At 38.6% G+C, this 21,628-nt stretch overlaps 1 protein-coding gene across 2 annotated transcripts in view; it reads left to right on the top strand.

Annotated features, from left to right (window-relative positions):
• Positions 1–21,628, top strand: part of akap6 (A kinase (PRKA) anchor protein 6) — a gene marked incomplete at its 5' end in the record, with an annotated part of 161,965 nt that overhangs the window by 23,661 nt on the left and 116,676 nt on the right. For both annotated transcript variants that reach the window (XM_079833639.1, XM_079833638.1), the window contains 2 exons: positions 4,722–4,844; positions 18,132–18,228. In XM_079833639.1, coding sequence (XP_079689765.1) covers positions 4,722–4,844; positions 18,132–18,228 — 220 coding nt within the window. The remainder of the gene's footprint in view (positions 1–4,721; positions 4,845–18,131; positions 18,229–21,628) is intronic.

The following is a 21,628-nucleotide window of genomic DNA, read 5'->3' as shown; positions in this document are numbered from 1 at the left end:
AAATCCCTCCTTTCCACAAGCCTACTCCGCTCTGAATGGTCAGATGACTCAGTCTGTTGTGATTGGTCTACCGTGTGCAGCGTGTATTTCGGAAACAAACGGACATTACCATAACTGAACTCCAGCTCCGTCCGGAGGCTTCCTAAAGCTCAGCGATTGTACACACTGTAAAGACAGTAACGATGACGTCGATTTTACACCAATCCCAGCACGAGTCCGAAGCGACGGAGAAACATTGGAAGAACTAGTTATTCAACCCGAACTTTGAGCAGGACGTTTCTCAGTAATGCTACTCAGTTTGAGGTACATTATGAGAGGTTTCAACTGTAATTCCTCACCATCAGCATTAACAAGTGTGCGTCCATCAACAAACCCATGTGTATGTGTGTTTCTAATTTATTGCGGTGCACATGCGGGAACTGTATCAATAACAGCGCATACGTTAGCCCAGCACTAACGTGAATGACTGATGCAACATTAAAGTTTGCCAAACAAATCTTGCTCCATCCATTATCTTTACTCAAAGTAGTAAGAATTACAGACAATCTGCACTAATAGACTCAGTTTTAATATTGCAGCCCACAGCTGATTTACAGTAGTATTTCAGTAAGACAGTAATAATGTGAGTTAGCCAGAGACCTACACAATAAGAAACACAATAAACACATTGTAGAGCACAGCGTCTTCTCAGCATGATGCTATCCAGTATCCGCTGCAGTGTTTGAGGTGGTTTTCCCTGGCAATATGCTAATGTTTCGGATTGACGTCACAACGAAACGGTTTGAAAAAAGATTTGTTTAATTCACTCTGAGTCGTCTCTTACTTTTGAGAGACAATAACTTTATGTTCGGTGCACTTTCAGATTTAAAACTTTGGAGGATGTTTTCATTCACTTAGAACTATGTTACAAACTACATGAAAGGTATGGTAATAAGTATGGTAATAGTGTATGTGTGGTCAATATTTTGTGCATTCATCCTGATTTAGGCACATTTTGGCCAATGGATTTAATTTATCCACTGGAACTCTATCCACTCAGTTCACACTAATTCATATTTTATCACCTGCAAATTCAGTCTTCTGTTTCATCCAAGAAGATCAATCCTGGACTCCACAGCATAGGAAGCACTTTTGAAATGTCTTATGACCAGTAACCACAGCAATCATGCCGATCTGATGGAGGTGAATGACTAGTGAAGGGAAGGATGCCCTCAAAAGTTTTCAGCTGTAATCCTTCCTTTCATTCCAGTAAAAGCATGTGCATGTGTGTGAGTGTGTATGTATGTGTGCAGTAAGCTCACTGGACCGGGCGGAGGTAGGCAGCCACATCCACCTGAGATGATGCGTGTCACAGGAGGAGGTGATTGATTACATTAGTATTCAGCCGCTGGAGATGACTTCATTCTCATGGCAACAGACAGCTGGCAGCTGAAGCCTCTTCTTGGGGGCGTCTCAGGGGCCTAGTCATGTGTGACGCCACCAACCCGTCTTCCCCTTCTCCTTGTCTTTTTCTGTCTCTCCCTCTCTCTCTGTTTCTGTTTCTGTCTTTTTCGTCCTCTGCTTCCCCCACTCTGTCGTTCTGTGCATATATTTTTCTTTGCATCTTCATCTTCATTTTTAGTGCCAGATATGGTAATACAATTTTATATAAGAATGCACCAAAAAAAATATTAAAATGTATACATATACATGTACATACATACTGTACACACACACACACATATATATATATATATATAATATAAATACTCCGATCAGGCATAATATTATGACCACCTTTCCAATATTGTGTTGGTCCCCTTTTTGCTGCCAAATCAGCCCTGACCCGTCGAGACATGGACTCCACTAGACCCCCGAAGGTTTGCTGTGGTATCTGGCACCAAGATGTTAGCAGCAAATCCTTTAAGTCCTGTAGGCTGCGAGGTGGGGCCTCCATGGATCGGACTTGTTTGTTCAGCACATCACACAGATGCTCGATTGGATTGAGATCTGGGGAATTTGGAGGCCAAGTCAACACCTCAACAACTCCCTTTTGTGCTCCTAATGGATGGCAGGACCCAAGGTTTCCCAGCAGAACATTGCCCAAAGCATCACACTGCCTCTGCCGGCTTGCCTTCTTCCCATAGTGCATCCTGGTGCAATGCGTTCCCAGGTAAGTGATGCACACGCACCCGGCCATCCACGTGATGTAAAAGAAAACGTGATTCATCAGACTATGCAGTCCCATACGCATCAAACTGCGATGCACTGTTTATTCCGACACCTTTCTTTCCAGCATTAACTTCTTGGGCAATTTGAGCTACAGTAGCTCGTCTGTTGGATTAGACCACATGGGCCAGCATTCGCTCCCCACGTGAATCAATGAGCCTTGGCCGCCCATGACCCTGTCACCGGTTCACCACTGTTCCTTCCTTGGACAACTTTTGATAGACACTGACCATTGCAGACCAGGAACACCCCACAAGAGCTGCAGTTTTGGAGATGCTCTGACCCAGTCCTCTAGCCATCACAATCTGGCCCTTGTCAAACTCGCTCAAATCCTTACACATGCCCATTTTTCCTGCTTTTAACACATCAACTTTGAGGACAAAATGTTCACTTGCTGCCTAATATTTCCCATCCTCTAACAGGTGCCGTGATGAAGAGATTATCAGTGTTATTCACTTCTCGTCATAATGTAATGCCTGGTCGGTGTATATATACTGCAAATGAATAGAAAGAAATAAACTTGCTGTTTGCTGCTATTTTTCTTTTCCTAATGGATATTTTGATTTGAATTAATTAAGTTAAATGTCATTTTTTTAATGTATTTGTTTTTGTTTATGGAAAAGAGCGGCTTGATTATTCTCCAAAAAGTCTCCTTTTGTGTTCCATTGGAAAGGAAAATAACAGCATCCAGGTTTTAATAACAGGCAGGGTGATTAAATAATCAACACATTTTCAATTCCTTTTGTATCCTACGCATATATACGGACAACATGAATATGGTGATAAAAGCAGTGATTGGTTTCTGAGGGTGTTCATTTCATACTGTATATGAATTTGGTGGCAACCAACTGCTTTCACCCATTAGCTCTCTCTCTCTCTCTCTGTGTCTCTTTCTTTCTCTGGGGCATGGAGTCGTGTCTCATTTTCTCTTCCTCCCCCTGTAATACACTCACAAACAGGTCTGGTGACAAGCTCAGTTTATGCCGTGACCAGCGGCTACATATTCATCTGCTCTGAGAGCTTTATCAGTGCACGAGATGAGAGTGAATCGCACGCCGTCCCTGCCAGGGGAATAATTTAGCAGCAGTATCTATTGATCTCCATCGACTGCCACAATCTCACAGAATTCCTTTGGTCTATATGAAGATGTACCATATTGCAGCAGAGCCGGAGAGATGTGCAATAGTTTGAGGGCTTTCTTTCAACATAAAAGTGTTCTGCCAGCTCTAACCAACTTGACCAAAAGAGTCAACTCAAAACAAGGTCCAGTCGAACTGTTCAGGAGAAGTGTTCAGGCTTTTCGAAATGACGTTTTCACACAGATCTCATTCCATCTCCAGTATTTGGCTTTGAAAGCACAGCTAATCTCACCCACATCAAAGCTGGACTGCCGGTGAAGGCCAAACAGTCGATAAATTATGGGATTTTTAGCCTGCGTCTGCTGAGAGGTCATTTGTATCAATATCTTTGATTTTCGCCAATGTTAGATAATGAGCAGGAGGAGCTGCCATGGAGAAAGGGCGAAATCTTCTCATATTACATTCAGATGGTTCATTAGAGACGTATGAAATGGTATTTGATCCGTTTGCACGTATGACATCAGAAGACGAGCATATTTGTCACTGTAATTAATGCTCAGATTCTCGTCGTTCACCCTCTGGTTGACCACAGATTTTAAAGAAAAGTTCATTCGAAAATGAGCATTTTGTCATACTTTTTCTTTCAAATACAGATGCCCTGAAGAATGTCCAAGCTTTTCATTTCCATACAGTAATAGTAAATGTACACAAATACAAAATAGTACCATAGAAGTATCACAAGTCCACATGACTTTTATGTCTTATGACACAGATTTGAGAGCTGTGGCAGAGGTGGAAAATTATCGTTGAATATAACCTCTTACAATGCTATTGTATGATTTCAGAAGACTTGATATATGGATATAGATGCTAATATAGTTTACTTTTTGTGTTGTTTTTGGTTTATGAAACACCCCGAAGACTTTTTTTGGTTAGAACAGAGCAGTTTGGACATTATGTAAACCATCTTTTTTTTTTGGATGGATGGATGGATGAATGAAAAAGTGTGAATGATGACACTGTTTTGATTTTTCAGTGAGCTGTTCCTTTGAGGGCAGTATTTGGTTAAGCTGGAATTAGCTTTTGGAGTCTGTATAGTTTTTTGCTTGTCCAGCAGATGGCAGTATTTACACACCGAGCACATTGAATCTTACTGAAAAAGCCATTGAAGCACATGAAGGGCAGCTACTGTGTGACATTCCCTTAAGCCTTGTGTGCTTTTGACAAACGCAAACCCGCACTCCAAAACTTTTATCAGCTTATCAAACCTTATCAAATCACTTGATTCTTTTTCTGAGGTCCTATTTGTTGTGTAACACATGTTGTTTGGTTGGTTTTTATTTTTATATTTCGAGACTTTTGATGTCAGAACAATCACATTTGCTGTGTTTGACCATGTTGATGTGCCTGTGTGCTGTGTGTTTGCTCTTGTAGGGTTTTGTCAGCAAACTGGATGAGTTCATCTGTTGGCTGAGAGACGCTCTAGAAACCACAGACAACTGGACGCCGCCCAGAGCTGATATCGACAGCCTCAAACTCTACCTGGAAACTCACCTTGTGAGTAAATGTCTATTTACCTAGGTCCTTCAGTGTGTTAATACTCACATAAGTTAACAAATGGACACATGGTCAGACTTTTTCTCCTGTGATCACACTGCATTTCTTTTTATTCTACTGAATTTACATTTTATAATCTTAGATGTTGATGTGTTGATCACTGTTGCTCTTTCGTAGTTTCTTCATGCCTTTCAGTCATGTTCAATTTAAACTATCGACTTTATCTCAGATGTTTATCCTAAAATGCCCTAGGAGAAATCAAAAAAGGCACAAATGAGTAAACTGACATACAATTGACGTAAAACAGATTTTAGAGCCATACAATGAAAGTATATATCAGCTCAGATCATTTGATCCTGAAATGTATTTATATGTAATACAATTATTTATACATTTTTTTATAATTAAACCTTCATATATTTTCTATATAATCTAAATAATATATAATGTTCTGTATATTTCCTCTATTCAATTTTTTTAAATGTATTTTTACAAATATATAAATATATTTTTTTATATTATTATATTGCTAGAAGTAAATAAAAAATGTATGTGTTAATAAATATGTATAATTTAACATTATATTATATATTATATTATATGACATTGTATTGGCCATTGACCATTAGTTGAGATTTCCTCTGCAACTCTTTTTTTCTGGGGAAACATATGAGAAGGAGATACTTGATTCTCTTTTTGTCCTCCGTTAAATCTCATTATAGTTTTGGAGAACTAATTGAGATTTTGAAGAGATTTAATTTACGGGTTGTCTTTCCAATGTCAATATGAAACCCTTAGTAACCCATACCAAAAGCATATCGTGTGCACCAGCTACGCTGTTTGTTTATCCATCTGTCTGTGTGACCAGCCCATCTGTACTGCAGGAGGAATATCATATTGTGTTTTATAGTGAGGGGCTTCACCCATTTTTATTGATTTAGAGAGCAGGGTCACACACTTGCTGTCTCTCATCCAGCGTTTGGTGGTCTCAGGATGTGCTCACAGGTTTAATGCCTGGGCATTAAGTCCAGCTGGCAGGTGGGGAGCGCGTGTGTGTTTGTGTCCGTGCGCATATATGTGTGTGTCTGTGAGCACGGATCTTTCCGGTACCCACGGGAGAGGCGTAAGGAGGAGGTTGGCTGTTGCAGGGTAGGAAGAGAAGGAGAGAGAGAGAAAAGGAGTGGGCTTTCTTTATAAGGCATTGAGAGATTGTGAAATGAAACCGCTATTGATTGCACTGGGTGGCGGATCCAGGTCTCTGAATCACATTAACGACACACACACACACACACACACACACACACACACACACACACACACACACACACACACACACACACACACACACACACACACACACACACACACACACACACACACACACACACACACACACACACACACACACACACACACACTCCGGCCTCCATTGGCAAATGAGACACAGAAACAAGGGCCCCCAGTCACACAGATAGTGAGTTGTGCTTCTGCTTTCCAACATGCACACAAACATTAAAGACATTCTTTATACATTAGTTAGTACGTAAACTACACAGTTAAATTGGGTGAGATACTCAGATAAATTTTAACAAGCTTAATGAAACACTTGGAAAAACCTTTGAAGACTTAATTGGGGTTTTGTGGCTGTTACACCATGTATATTATTCCGTGTCATTTTAGAGGTCATTTATGTGCAAATAGATAGTACATTTTAGTATACATTTTTAAATGCAATCTTTCACTTCCAGGAAAACAGACCACAAATGTATGCACTGATCTAGCTAAATTAATTACTTTAAAATGTTGTGTTGTGTAACTTTGCTGCTTAAGTATTATAAAAACTGCAGCTTGGCCTTGTGTTCCTCATAGTTTTTCTCCATCTGAAAAAGATAACCGTGCTGAACTAGCCTAAGGTAGTTTGCTGGTTTTACAGTTGCTGGTTAAAGATGTTTAAGCTTGTTTTCCATCCTGACCTGCTGACTCAATTGCTCAAAACCCCCTTAAAACCATCAAACCAACCAGATTGGCGGCCAGCAAACCACCTTAGGCTTTAAGTTAAGTCTTCTTTTTGTAGTGCAAGAGAGTGTGGAGAATATTATCCTCCCCAAAAATCCATAAACTTCAAAATGCACCAGAGATGGTCACAATGGGTGCATCTTCAGCATACTGCTTTCAACATACGATGGTCAGTCAGCATTGCTCTTAAACAAAACACAGAAGTGGTGAAAGTCTTTGGTACATGTTCCGAACAGTACACTTACAAGGCATGACTTTACATAAATAGACAAAAATATACAAAATACCAAATATACACAGAATACAGAATGTACACAATACAAATATACACACAGGATTTATGCAGTACAATATACACAGAATATACACAGTCTACAATATGTACAATACAGTTTGAAGTAGAGTATATACATAATAGATGATGTGTAGTGGGGTTTTTTTCAGTGAAGGTGTGTAGCAGTGTTTAGAAGTGATATGTTAGTCCAGTAAAGTGCGGTGGTGGTAGTTATGGGGCTGTATCGAGGGTCCATTGGTTAAGTGTTCAGAAGTCTTATGGCCTGTGGGAAGAAACTGTCTCTTAGCCGGCTGTTGGGGGACCGTATGCTGTGATACCGTCTGGTGGATGGAAGCAGAGAGAGCAGTCCATGGCTGGGGTGGCTAGAGTCACTAATGATCCTAATGATATACATATCATATGCGTATCACTAATACACACACGCACACACACACACGGTTAGTGCCTGGTTGGACCTCCTTTTACCTTCAGAACTGCCTTAATAATTGGTGGCATAGATTCAACAAGGTGCTGGAAACATTCCTCACAGATTTTGGTTCACATTGACATAATAGCTTCACGCAGTTGCTGTAGATTTGTCGGCTGCACAACCATGATGCCGAATCTCCCATTCCACCACATCCCAAAGGTGCTCTACTGGATTGAAATCTGGTGACTGTGGAGGCCATTTGAGTTTAGTGAACTCATTGTCAAGTTCAAGAAACCAGTTTGAGATGATTTGAGCTCTGTGACAATGGTGCGTTAACCTGCTGGAAGTAGCCATCAAAAGATGGGTACACTGTGATCATAAAGAGATGGATAGGCTCAATACTCAGGTTGGCTGTAGCATTGAAACAATGCTCAGTTTGTACTGAGGGGCCCAAAGTGTGCTAAGAAAATATCCCTCACACCATTACACCAACAGCAGCAGCCTGAACCATTGCTACAAGGCAGGATGTTGTTTAAGCCAAATTCTGACCCTGCCATCTGAATGTCACATTCAGAAATCGAGACTCATCAGACCAGGCAATGTTTTTCCAATCTTCTACTGTCCAATTTTGGGGAGGCTGTGTAAAGCCTCAGTTTCCTGTTATTAGCTGACAGGAGTGGCACCTGGTGTGGTCTTCCGCTGCTGTAGCCCATCTGCTTCAAGGTTCGACATATTATAAAGGTTCGACAGAGTATAAAGTGACCTGTGAGGATGTATGTATACACTGCCTGGCCAAAAAAAGTCGGATTTAATAGGCAAAGAATAGGTTTAAGAGAGTATGATTGGATCATTATTGCAGTGATTATTATGTTTTTAACATGTAATATGTTTGGCAACAGTTCTTCTAACCCTGCTTGATGGAGTGTAGCTTTTAATTTCTTACTAGGATTACACATCATGGCCATATTCCTGAATGACAATAGTTCCAGCCCCATAAGCTGTGTCTCATTTGATTTAATTTCGAAGGCTGCTTCCTCCGGAGGACACATCCTGTGAAGGATGCGGTAAACGGAGTGTCCTTAATCAGAATTAAAAGAGACGTCCTTCGTAGGACACACAGGCAGGAAGTATCACGTTGCTATGCCAACATGTTCACAGCATCGTTGCGCTCTCACACCAGTTATATGAATTAAAATTATTTATAACTCGAAAATGACTATGAAATGTTTCTTGCCTTGACAGCAAAGTACTGTTTTAAACGTTTAAAAATCACTAAAAACTTGTAATCCTGTTCACCACAACTATCTATTTGAGGTAATACAGCTTAAAAACAAAAACAAGCTCGAAACTACTTAAATTTAAACACCACATCTTCGCTTGCATGTATATCTGCCGGTGTCGCCATTCAAATAAAATGCAAAGAATTGTGGGTTATCTGCAGCAGCGAAGGATACACCTCATGCACACTCTGAATTCCTGTGAAACCAGGGCGCATTTGAAGGTCACATTCGGAGTGTCATACTTACTTTTCTGAAATGAGACAGCCTTGACGCATGCAGCCTTTCGAAATCAGACACAGCTATAGTCAAGATTCATCAGGCTCAAATTGTGAAAGAATGGTTGGGAGGGAGCATGAAGAATCATTTTCACCTCTGAGTCCAGACCTTACATTCAATGAAAGTCTTTGGGATGTGCTGGAGGAAACTTTACAGAGTGCTGGACTCTTGCATTGTCAATACTGGACCAAAAATGTATGCACCTCTTGATGGAAATTAAAGTTGTTATGTAATTTCCATTAAGAGGTTCATACATTCTCGGTCAATATCTCGAGTCCAGCACTCTGTTAAGTCTAACATATAACATTCTAGAAATATAATAATCTCTGCAATAATGATCCAATCATAGACTCTTAAGGATTTGCACATTTAAATCCAAACTACTTTTTTTGGCTGGGCAGTGTATGTATGTATATATGTATTAAATAAAATATATTTAAAAGTTCTTGAAGGGACAGTTAAAGGTAGGGTAGGTAAGATTTGGTTAAAAAACGTTTTTTTCCAAATTTGTTTAAACTTTCTTTATATATCAATACATAATTAAAATGTAAGTACTCTGAAAAAGAAAGTATAAAAATTGAGTTTTGTTTTAAAGACAGCTCATTATTTCCATTCACTCCACCTTCTCCCTTCTGGGCTCTTTCCAAAGCCACGCCCCCAAAACACATGAACGCGCTACGCCGACCGCTCAGCTCAGCTGGAAGACGCATTATTTACCTGAGGCGAGCGGAGAAGAAGTGCATGTAGTGACATCATGTCAGAATCACAGGTAATAAAAAATCTAACTTTATCATTATGAATATAAACAAATAAGATGTCTTTTAGTACTCACTATCAAGCTAGAATAACGATACTGGTAAAGTTTAAAATACACACACAACACACACAGATACAAGATAAAAACATCTGTAAACATAGGTAGAGAATATAAAAACAAACCAAGGGCCGAAATAAACGTGCAGGTAAAGTTCCCGGTGAACATGGTAAAAGAGTTTAGACAGAGGGTAGTAGCTAAAGCTAACTTAGTTCTAAAAAAAGTTCCTGGATGCGGTGTACTAGCTTTTACACATGCATTTTGTTATCTAAAGTTACATTTTGCGAAATTCAACACGACAGCGATCAACTTGAGCTAAGCATATTGAGTATTTATCATCTCTACTAATGGCTCGCTGCATGTATAACATTGTAACTTTATGCTAAGTAATGTTATGTTAGCTATATTAGGCAGCTACGTGTGCTAGTGATACATGCTTCATGAAAACATAAACCAAAAAAATGTATAATCCAAATGAAAGATTACCTGTCCAGCAGAAATACAGCCTCTTGAACTCCTCAAATCAAACGTGTGCGCCAAAATCCGCCCAATTGCTACTCAAAACTAGCTCAAAACAAGCCCAATCGTGTTTCTCCTGTAAAAATCGCATTTGGGGGGTAAAATATGTGTCTTTTTGGGAGGGCTGCCTGCTAAAATTCGCAAATCCCGGGGCAAAATATCACATAATTGGGGTCGCTTCAACCCGCGGACATGAAAAACAGCCCGCGGCAACAGTGTTTGAAGTAGCCCGACTTGGCAACACTGGGGTGCGCGCATGTGGGCAGATCCTGTAGCAAAAGCGGCGGTTGCCATGGTAGCGAGAGAGAGTGACAGTCGCCCAAGCCAATCACTTGTTTCGTCCCAGACGAAAATAATGAGCGGTGTTTATTGCAGATTAAAAAGTCTAGAGTCACTCGATTTTTATACTCTCTTTTTCAGAGTACTTACATTTTAATTATGTATTGACATATAAAGAAAGTTTAAACAAATTTGGACAAAAGTGTTTTAGATCATTCTTACCTACCCTACCTTTAACCGCCAAAAAAATGACCATTATGTCATTTACTCACCCTTATGTCATTGCAAACTTGAGAAAAAAAAAAAAAAAAAAAGTTTTTTTGAGAAACTTTGGGGTCCAAACAAGGTTGAACATAATTCAAGTTAATTATACAGTGGTGAGGGTGAGTAAATCATGACTGAATTTTCCATTTAATAAAAAAAAAGCTGACCAATTCTACCCCATCCCATAATTCGCAAATTCTTTCAAACTTGCACAGCACAAACCCCAATCTGTCTCTAGACACCTCCTCGGCTAGCACCTTTCTCTTTCTCTCTCTGATTTGGGGATTAGGACAGGGTGAGGTTTTGGGTCCACTGGTTGCTGTGGCACAGCTATTGATGTCAAGTAAGCGATAACCTGTCTGCCTTCATGTCTGATCCTAGCCGGGGAGCTTCAGCTCAGAGTCGCGTCTATCTGCTGGCATGCAAACACACGCAGACATATCACACGTCGAGCTAGCAGAACAAAGAACGTATCACCTCATGGTTGAAGATGCAACAAAATTTTTTTACTGTAATGGCAAACAAAACACACACCTGCTTTAGGAATCAACTTAAAATGCAGATTTGGGCTTTGTGCGCTCTAACTGTAAGGTTTCATTCATGAACACAATGGATTTTCTCGTTTTCAAGGTAAAGGTGATGATGAAATGGATTTAAGAACCTTTTTTCACACCTTGAAACTTGACAGGAATATGCCTATCTTTCAGTTGTTGAGGTGTTTGCAACAATATATTTTGCTTCTCGTACATCCTCGTTTCATAAAAAAATTATGCTGAACCTTGAATTGGAGCTGCACGAATTGATATAAAGAGTCTCCTAATTAAATAATGTGATATTGATATCGCCTCGGTTATAGCTGATGGGATTATTACTGCTCACTTTTTATGCCATTGAATATAGCATAAGAGTGTCCTTGCCATGTGCACCAAATATTGATATTACACCCTATTACCAGAGCATTTTGTTGTAGCATAAATCAGTGATGGATATCTGTTTATTCTGCCTTTTTTCCCTTCAGTTTGTTTACCCATTTTAAAGGCGTTTAGCTCTGTAAAGGATATCAATTTCAGCCTGTATCCGAAGTCATAAATAAGCTCTCCTCACTTTCTCTCATGTCTGTCATGAGTGATAAATTCTCTCACCTGCTGATCCATCACCCGTCTCGTCCCGCTCGCGCACAAAGTTGAGAGAGAGACTCTCGGCCCTCTCGCTTCACCCTCAGACTGTCTCAGACACCAGACCATCCGTTTAGTATGTATGACGGTCATTTCTGTGCTTTCTAAGTCGCTAAACTTAGGGCTTGTCTACTTGTATATGATTAATGCTTTCAGATGTTATTCTGAAAATCAGACTGTTTGTTTAGTACGGCCTTCTTAATCATATAAGCCCACTGTATCATATTTGATACACACATTTTGAAGATCTCTAAATAATCAACGTGATTAAAAGTTTGCTGAAAATCCGCTAGTTTGCAATCTGCTACATGCCTTCTGTGGTCTGATTGATAGATACCAAGTAAAAAGCCTTTTAGTATACAGTCATTTTAAAAATGCCCATCTTTAGGTCATGGTTATTGTGTCTCTTTGCTGTGAAATAACTGATTAATAGCTTTTGATATTTTTTGTGTTATATTTTAAGATGAACACTTGAACGGAATTACTTGATTACCCACACAATTTTTTTTTTTTTGAAATATCATACTGAAATGATACATCAGGCATTGATGTACATTGAATTATATGTGTTTCTCTCCACAATAAAAAAACTATAGACTATAGAAGACTATAATATAAAACTATAGAGGTTTAATCATAAAACTAAGCATTTAAATATCATCCTGCATATTATTGGGATATAGTGAGAACCAGTGTTGGGGAAAGAAAAGTAATGCATTACAATATTGCGGTACTCCCTTAAAAAGTAACTAATTGCGTTACTTAGTTACTTTTTAAGAAAAGTAATGCATCACATTACTTTTGCGTTACTTTTTCTCACCTGGGCTGGGTTTTTTTTCTTTTATAACAAAAAAGTTCTATTTTTGGGCAAATGTAGAGGCTCTTTAACACCAAAATTGAAATAATAAGGCTGATGGAAATGCAAATTCAAGCATGTACAGTAGGGTATTAAAGTAATTTTTACTTATGGTTTAACTGAATCCTCGAAGTTCCACAGCAAGTACGTTGTGGTCAATAAAGTGAGATTAAATGCATAAAAATATTTGTTTTATTTAACCTATTTAATTATTGGAGGTTTGCATAGTTTTCACAGATTTTATTCATTTTGAGGAATACTGAATCTTTTTTTTGTGCAAGTGAGATGAGTAAATGCATGCTCACATTTAGTCTAGAACTACAATAACCATCATGTTTACACACAACGCCTCTGCAATTACTCCCAATTTCTCAACATGGGGACTAGAGAGCTGTCAGTCAATAAATGGGAAAACAAAGTAACTTGCGTTACTTATTTGAAAAAGTAACTCAGATATTTTGTTGTAAATTTAAAAGTAATGCTTTACTTTACTGAAAAAAGTAATCTGATTATGTGACTCCAGTTACTTGTAATGCGTTACCCCCAACACTGTTGAGAACTATATAGCAAGCACAGCGTTCGAGCCACGAACGCTGTGCTAAGCTGTGATAATTCCTATCGACCAACTCACTTAGCACAGCGTTCGTGGCTCGACTTGTCGAGACTGTTTTCCAAGATGGCTCCTGTCTGTGTACGCGTGATGTACTGTCTTTATAAAGTATCTTCTTATTAAACTGTTTGTACACTTACAAAGTTCTCAATGCTTCGCTTTGCATGTAGGGACCCTCATTACCGTGTTAGTGTGAGGCTATTTTGAGCCTGGTTAGTGGTATAAACTAGCGATTTAATTTGACTTACTCTGTGCCCCATTCACTCGCGTTATAAGCTAATCTGTTTTTCGAGATAAAACTCTTTACATTCGATTTTCATGAAAACGCATCCCAGAGAACGATCTTCTCGGTATCCATGTGTTAATTACCCCTAGGTTCATTTTTCACTGGAGTTGTCCTTTAAAATATGCATATTGTATTAGTATGCTATACTGTTATAAAGACCTAATGGATTTACATTACAGACTATCTGAATTTCATCTTACTTTTTAGCCATTGAAATATCAGCAGCTGGATCAAATTGCTTATTTTTAAGAAATGAATTGTTTTTTTTCCTCCTTGAGAATGAGCCCCATATTCTCCTATCATAGTACATAAAAGCCTGATGTGTCAATATGATACAACAAAAACACTTTTTTCAGATTTTTTATTTATTTTATTTTGTCTATAATTCCAATAAACTGTTCCATTAAAAATATTTTTTTCTTCTTACTATTTCATATGTAAGGCTTTACAAGGCTAACATTTGTGTAATATCTACTGCATACTATTTTATATACAACGATCAATGTTTGTAAGGAAATGTTTGGAAAAGCATGCTAACATACTATTACTACAGGATTCAGTATGTATACTGTTCATAGTTTGCATTTTCTGGATGCACAGAATGCCCAGGGGACCTGCTTACATTTGCCGAAATTGCAGTATACAACCAGAACGCACTGCACAGAATACTATATCCCATAATGTATCCCACAATGCAGTGGACTCTTTTTGACCTTATATTTCCATGGTGACAAATCATTATTTAGCTTTACTGCAAATATGTTTTTCACAAAATCTTAACTGAAAAGATAAGAACATTCTTAACTTTACTTTACCGGTGAAAAGTTTGTAATAATGACATTAGAGTGATTTTTGAAGGATCATGTGACACTGAAGACTGGAGTAATATTGCTGAAAATTCAGCTTTGATCACAGGAATCATTTTTTATTTAAACCAGTAAATTCAACAATGCTGCTACTAAAAGGTACTTTTGTACCTTTAACATATACTGTCAACCACCATAATAATGCAGGTGGTATAAGAGGAAGCCACATGAATAATCATGAATAAGTTCATCACCAGTAGCTTTTGCACAGGCAGAAGTATATAGAATTGTGCACAGAGTCATTCACACAAACACAAAACACCATCATGACACTTGAATAATGCAATAAACATTCATTAAACAACAGAAGATGTAACATAAAACCCAAATGTGCATAACCGATTACAAAAACTATTAAGAAACATGATTATTTAAACAAAATACCTTCAAATGTAAAGTGTTACTTAGGGAATTCTGGGAACGTCAGTTTACAATTTTTGACAGTAAATTATATGTTGATTTCATTGACTGTAAAAGAGATGGATGACGCCCCTTCACTACCTTCCATTGTAGAAGTTTACATTGTAAAGTGAAGCTGCCAATGTCCGAATATGGCGCTGACATCTTGCACTGATTTGAAAACGAACACTTTAACTAACATCTGCCTAAAATGACAGAAACCATCTTTGGAAAAAGAAAGTGTAATTTGATTGTTTAGTTTGTCTTGCGTCCCATTAGATTACATGGAGGGGGCGGAGTTAATGAGCTATATTGGGACCAACCACCTGGGGGCGATCGAGATGCTTTGGCTTCACTATCTGGACTTGTGTGGCACACTTGGTTGATTTGTTATTTTTTACTTCTAAAACTGTATAATTAACAGAATTTTACTGTAAAATTATATGAAATGTCGGGTTAGATCTTTTACACTTCTGTGTATATAGTACAGTAACTTACTGCTAACCTATTAAGAGTTTTTCCTGTAACATTTTTACAATATTTTACCGTTAAAATATGCTAATATATATATATATATATATATATATATATATATATATATATATATATATATATATATATATATATATATATATATATATAACATTTTATTTTTTATAGTGAACATATTGAATCATGCCATATATTATATGGCACAATATACACAGTATGCTCAGGCTGTAAACTACACCTTTTGAAAAACATACAGAAAATTGTCCTTATAGTATCCATACTACACAATTAGTAAGAGTAGTATGCTAGACTGCATGGATGAACAGACATTTGTGACAGCAGGACAGAATGGATACACTTTACGGAACAGATCCCGTGTATTCGAGTTGTTGCATCTTTCTGTCAGGTTTGCTGTCACACAGACAGGCAGGCCGTCAGACAGCTGAGGGTGAAAACGGGCCTTGGCGGCTCCCGCTGCCCTCCGTGGCGCTGGTCAGATCAGAACGGTCGGTAATGGCGTGAAACAGGGCAGAGGGAGATCTGAGGAGATGAGAATCGAAGGTGAGGATGGCTCTAGGCGCCTCAACCGCGGGCCCCCTGTGGGAGCAAAGCCCGCCGCCCCCCTCGTTCCCACCCGTCGCCCCTCTGCACATCTTCAAAAGCACATCCCTCACCACCCCCTTCTTCCTCGCGGACACAGGATAATGCTCTCTACTCTTTGATTACACTTAGCAATTGGAGAGCCCTCCGTTCGAGAGTGCTGGGTATTATCAAAACCAATCAACATGAAAGTTTTTTCCTCTCCAAACCGCTGCTGCACCCACTGAAGGGCGAGTGCAGGGGGGTAAAGAGTGTTTGGTGGGGGCTTAGAGAGAAAGAAAGGTTATCGTTGAAATAGAGACATCAGAGTAAATGGGCAACCTGTTGGAAGATGTACACATGACTGAGAGTTGGAGAAAACCCGACTGATGGATCCCGAGCGCCACATTGTACTGTGGGTTTAAGACAGTAATAGAGAGACGGGAGCGCTGTTGCTCAGTCCCGAGGTCATTTTCTAGAGGGCGCGACTGTGGGAGAAACGGCTTCAGTTTTATAACATCATTTGAATATTAGTTTATGCCGCGGATGATGAATTAGAGGGACGGCTGTCGTTTGTTAATAATTCAGCGGCGCACGGATGGCAGGATAGACTCGGACAAATACAGAGAGATGGACTTCATTCCTCTGAGGATTTATGAATAATGCTCGTTTGAGATCAAGGAGTGTGTGAAGGGTGTTTAAAGGTTGTGTGTCGACAGCGCAGCAGAAGATTATATACATTCTTGCTGAAGCATTTAATGTGACTTATGAGTGTTTGTTTCATAGGGATGAAACCAGACGAGGAGTTGGAGAAAACTGATTTCACGTGTCCCGTTGGGTGCTGTAGGAAAGAAGCATCCTAAATGAGATCTCCTTAATGTCTCAGTTGTTTCTCCTAGATTGCATTGAGATTAATTGGAGAGCAACTTGAGACTTTTGCTAGAAGTTTCCTGATTCTTAGTTTGTAAAGAGATCTCTTCAGTATGAACTTAACATCAAATTATTTCCTACTATCCACATTCATTTTATATCTCTATATATACTATTACTATATGTGAACTATTGACTTGATTTGTTTCCATCTGTATTTTTCCCCCAAAATTAATGAGTTTCTTAAATGAATCAAAAATGATAACAGCATTGAGCTGTGAAAGAACAACCTGTGAACAATAAAGTATATTTTTTAAAACCGATTTCACATGCATTCCATTGCATCCTGTAGGGGGAAAAAAATGAATGTTAATGAACACTTTCATCTTTTGCTTGTTAGTTATGATTTTTTTAAATACATTTTTATGCATTCCGTGCATACTGTATTACAGTGAAGACAAAATATTGTAATGATTTGCAGAAAGATTTAACATCTAAAATCAAATTGGCTCCTTATTTAATGTCAAAGCGGTCTAGTTTTGTTCCTTCTATGTTTTATTCCTGATTTTTATTTATTAATATTTTATTGAATATTTTATTGCTCATGGTTAATAGCTAAGGACTCTAAAGGGGGAAAATGTCCTTAATTTTCATGAAAACAATGAAAAAAGTTATGCAGGCTTTATTTCCTTTAGGCAAAATATCAATTTTTTTTCTTTCTCCTTTAATTTTATAGTGAATTGAGACCTGGGTACTACTTTTTTTTTATGAGATTCACCCATTAACTCTCTTGAGCTATGGAAGAGCTACCTTTGAACAATAAAATCCTCCTGTTGGATGAGTGATGGCTTTTTTTGTGTGTGCATTTGTGTGTGAAGATGTCCTAATGAAAGATAAGAGGAAAATCCGAAGAGGACAGAAAGTGTGAAGGAGGAGGAAAAAAATGAACCAAGATTATTTCCCTTGCACTGACATGTCGTTTTTGTGTTCGTGTGTGTGTAGAGTTTTAAACTCAACGTGGACAGTCACAACGCTCTGAAAGACAGTCTTCTGGAGGAGGGACGGCAGCTCCTGGAACTCATCACCTCCCACAAATCAGGTACAGTTCTGCCAAGCCACACATTTATTATTAATGTTTGTATTAACATAGTGACCTTCAGAATTTATAAATCCTCAAGTAACCGCTTCTGAACCGCCGAGCGCACGCCTTTTCACATACATTACAAATGGCGCACGGCCCGCTGAATTGAGTTCTGGGATAAAGCGGAGAGGCAGGTGCTGCGGCCGGCTGAGCACTTCCAAAAGCCGAATATGAAGAGAGCAGGAATTAAGAACAGCAGGTTGAGGAGTCAGAGGCCATTGCAGACACTCGTTCCTCTACAATATCTGTGATTATTCACCTGAAGAGTCTCGCCGAGTGCTCGGCAAATGCACAAATCCACTCAGCTGACCTCCCTGCTGGTATGTCTCGTCTCCGCTGGGTAAAGCCGGCTACCATTAAATATGCAGATGGTTCACAGAGGCAGGAGCGGTTCCTTATAATGCCCTGACAGTCCCGTCCTGCGGTGCCACAGCATGACAACAGCTCCCTGCCAGCTATACAAACACAAACATGCACGCTCGCACCTTTACTATAACCCAACCTTCTATAGGGATCTTCTTAAAGGGGCCAGTCTATACTTTTTTTCCTCCTTTGGAATACATTGGGAGCACAAATGTGTATTTAGTAAAGTAAATAGTAAACATTTTGATTTTAAAGGGACCGTATTCTACACTTTGAATACATTATCGTTCAAAAGTGTAGAGTCGGTATGATTTTTCAATTGTTTTTGAAAGACTCTACTGCTCACCAAGGCTGCATTTATTTGATCAAAAACACAGTTTTAAAATAACCTTTTTTCTGTTTTAATATACTTTAAAATATCTTTAGTGTCACATGATCCTTCAGAAATCATTCTAATATGCTGATTTGGTGCTCAGGAAAGATTTATCAATATGATCTTATGATGCTGAAAACCGCTGTGCTGCTTAATATTTCTGTGGAAACCATTATAATTTTGTTTAGGATTCTTGTTGAATAGAAAAAAAACAAACAAAACAGGATTTATTTAAATAGAAATCGAACACATTTAATAGTATAACTGTCTTATACACATTATATGTCTTTACTTTTTACCCAAACTTTTAAATGTTAATGTAAATGTAAATTAATTCACATTTTTTTTTAGATATCATACATTGTTACTTCCATATTTTGGGTTATTTGAACGCAACATACTGCGTGACATGACATTTTGAGACCACATTGAAAATCTTGTTTGATTTCAAAATGTTAGGATCTTGAGAATAAAATAAAATAAAACGAATAAAAAGAAAACGTATCTATTTCTATGTCATGTGACTTTTTGCTCTTTGGATCACTCTCAAATCAGACCAGAGAACATTAACATGCGGTTAAAGTCAAAATATGACAAACCAAATACTTTTATGAAATGAATGTGCATTTTCAAGTTCAACTTTCCACTTAATGGTTATGCTGATAATATCAATCTTAAAGGGTTAGTTCACCCAAAAATTAAAATTATGTAATTAATTACTTACCCTCATGTCGTTCGACACCAAGTAAGACCTCCGTTCATCTTCGGAACAGAAATGAAGATATTTTAGTTGAAATCTGATGGCTCTGAAAGGCCTCCATTGACACAATGGCACTTTACACTCTCAAGACCCTTAAAAGCTACTAAAGACATCGTTACAAAGTCCATCTCACTACAGTGGTTCTAAAATAACTTTATGAATCGGCGACAATAGTTTTTGTGCGCAAAAAAACCCTAAATAACGACTTACATAGTGATGACGATTTCAAAACAAGGCATCATGAAGCTTCGAAGCGTTATGAATCAGTGAGTCGATTCAGTGGTTTGAATCGCCAAATTTCAGCAGTTTGGCGGTTTGACACGCGATCCGAATCATCATTCGGCTCACTGATTCATAACGCTTCGAAGCTTCATGAGGCCGTTTTTTGAAATCGTCATCACTATGTAAGTCGTTATTTAGGGTTTTTTTGCGCACAAAAACTATTGTCGCCGATTCATAAAGTTATTTTAGAACCACTGTAGTGAGATGGACTTTGTAACGACGTCCTTAGTACCTTTTAAGGGTCTTGAGAGTGTAAAGTGCATTGTGCCAATGGAGGCCTTTCAGAGCCATCAGATTTCAACTAAAATATCTTAATTTCTGTTCCGAAGATGAATGGAGGTCTGACGGGTGTCGAACGACATGAGGGTAAGTAATTAATGACAGAATTTTCATTTTTGGGTGAACTAACCCTTTAATGAAAATGTTTGAATTTAATTAGAAAAGATTACTCACTCAAACTTAGTAAATCTTAATGTACAGTTTCATATGCAATTTAAAAAAGTAACATGGAGTAAACAATAGTAGACACTCATTTAGTAGACACTCATAGTACATACTCATTTCAAAAGAGCAAGAAAATCTTGTTTTCCCCTTTAATTTCAGCTCTGTGATTAAGAGCAAATCTCCTATCAACTTCCCACCTTGACCATTATTGTCTCGTATCTTAGCAACTCCGCAGACGGGCATCACTCCACAGGTACGAGTCGCAGCTTCCATCACAGAACGCCGTCGGCTTCGACGAGAGGCCTGATCCAGGCACAATGCGGGGTCACACTCCAGAAGCCCGACTTCCGCCTCGCCCGCATTTATCTTAATTTATGCTTTTTAATTACTTTGAACAAATAGGATTTGCAGACGGAGATGCTGATTGTGGCCAGTCGAGACGCAGCGGACACATGATAGGTTTTGAATATAGAAGCATCCCATAATACTGAGGGATTAACCGAACGCTCGAGTCCTCATCAGATGCAAAAACACACTCGTGGTCTGGCTCGGGTCACCACCACCATCAAGTGCCGTGAAAATCAAACGCCTTGTTCCGGCCTCCCCCCCATCTGTTGATTAGCGAAGAGGAAGATATTATCCTTTAACTTGTTCAATATTTTATTTTTTTTACCAGAGGTTGGTTTTAATGATTTAGATGATGGTGGTGATTATGATAATGCCATGAGCATTATTATTAGTGATGTGTTTGAGTTTAAGAGGGAAAAAAGAAAGCGAAGTGCGTCTGTTGGATCATTAAGGGTGAGTCGTGATAAATGGTTAAATCACAGCACATTAAAGGCTCATTAAAAACAACTGTAGGGGGATGTGTGTGTGTGGGACGGGCCGGCTGGACGGCAGGAAAATCTCACTGTAGGGTTTAAGTGGGTGTTCTGCCCATTGGCTGACATTAGCGCTGTGCACATATATGCCTGGAACAGTGGCTGTATTCCGAATGGTATAGCAAACCACATAATGTGCAGTACATATTGTTTACTGCATATTACTATTTGAAATGGGATATGAAAGATACACTACCATTCAAAAGTTTGGGGTCGGTAAGATAGTTATAAAATAAATGCTGTTCTTTTGAACTT

This window comes from Gobio gobio (genome assembly GCF_949357685.1).
Source record: "Gobio gobio genome assembly, chromosome: 13".
NCBI lineage: Eukaryota > Metazoa > Chordata > Actinopteri > Cypriniformes > Gobionidae > Gobio > Gobio gobio.
This window is presented reverse-complemented; position numbering and strand designations above follow the sequence as displayed.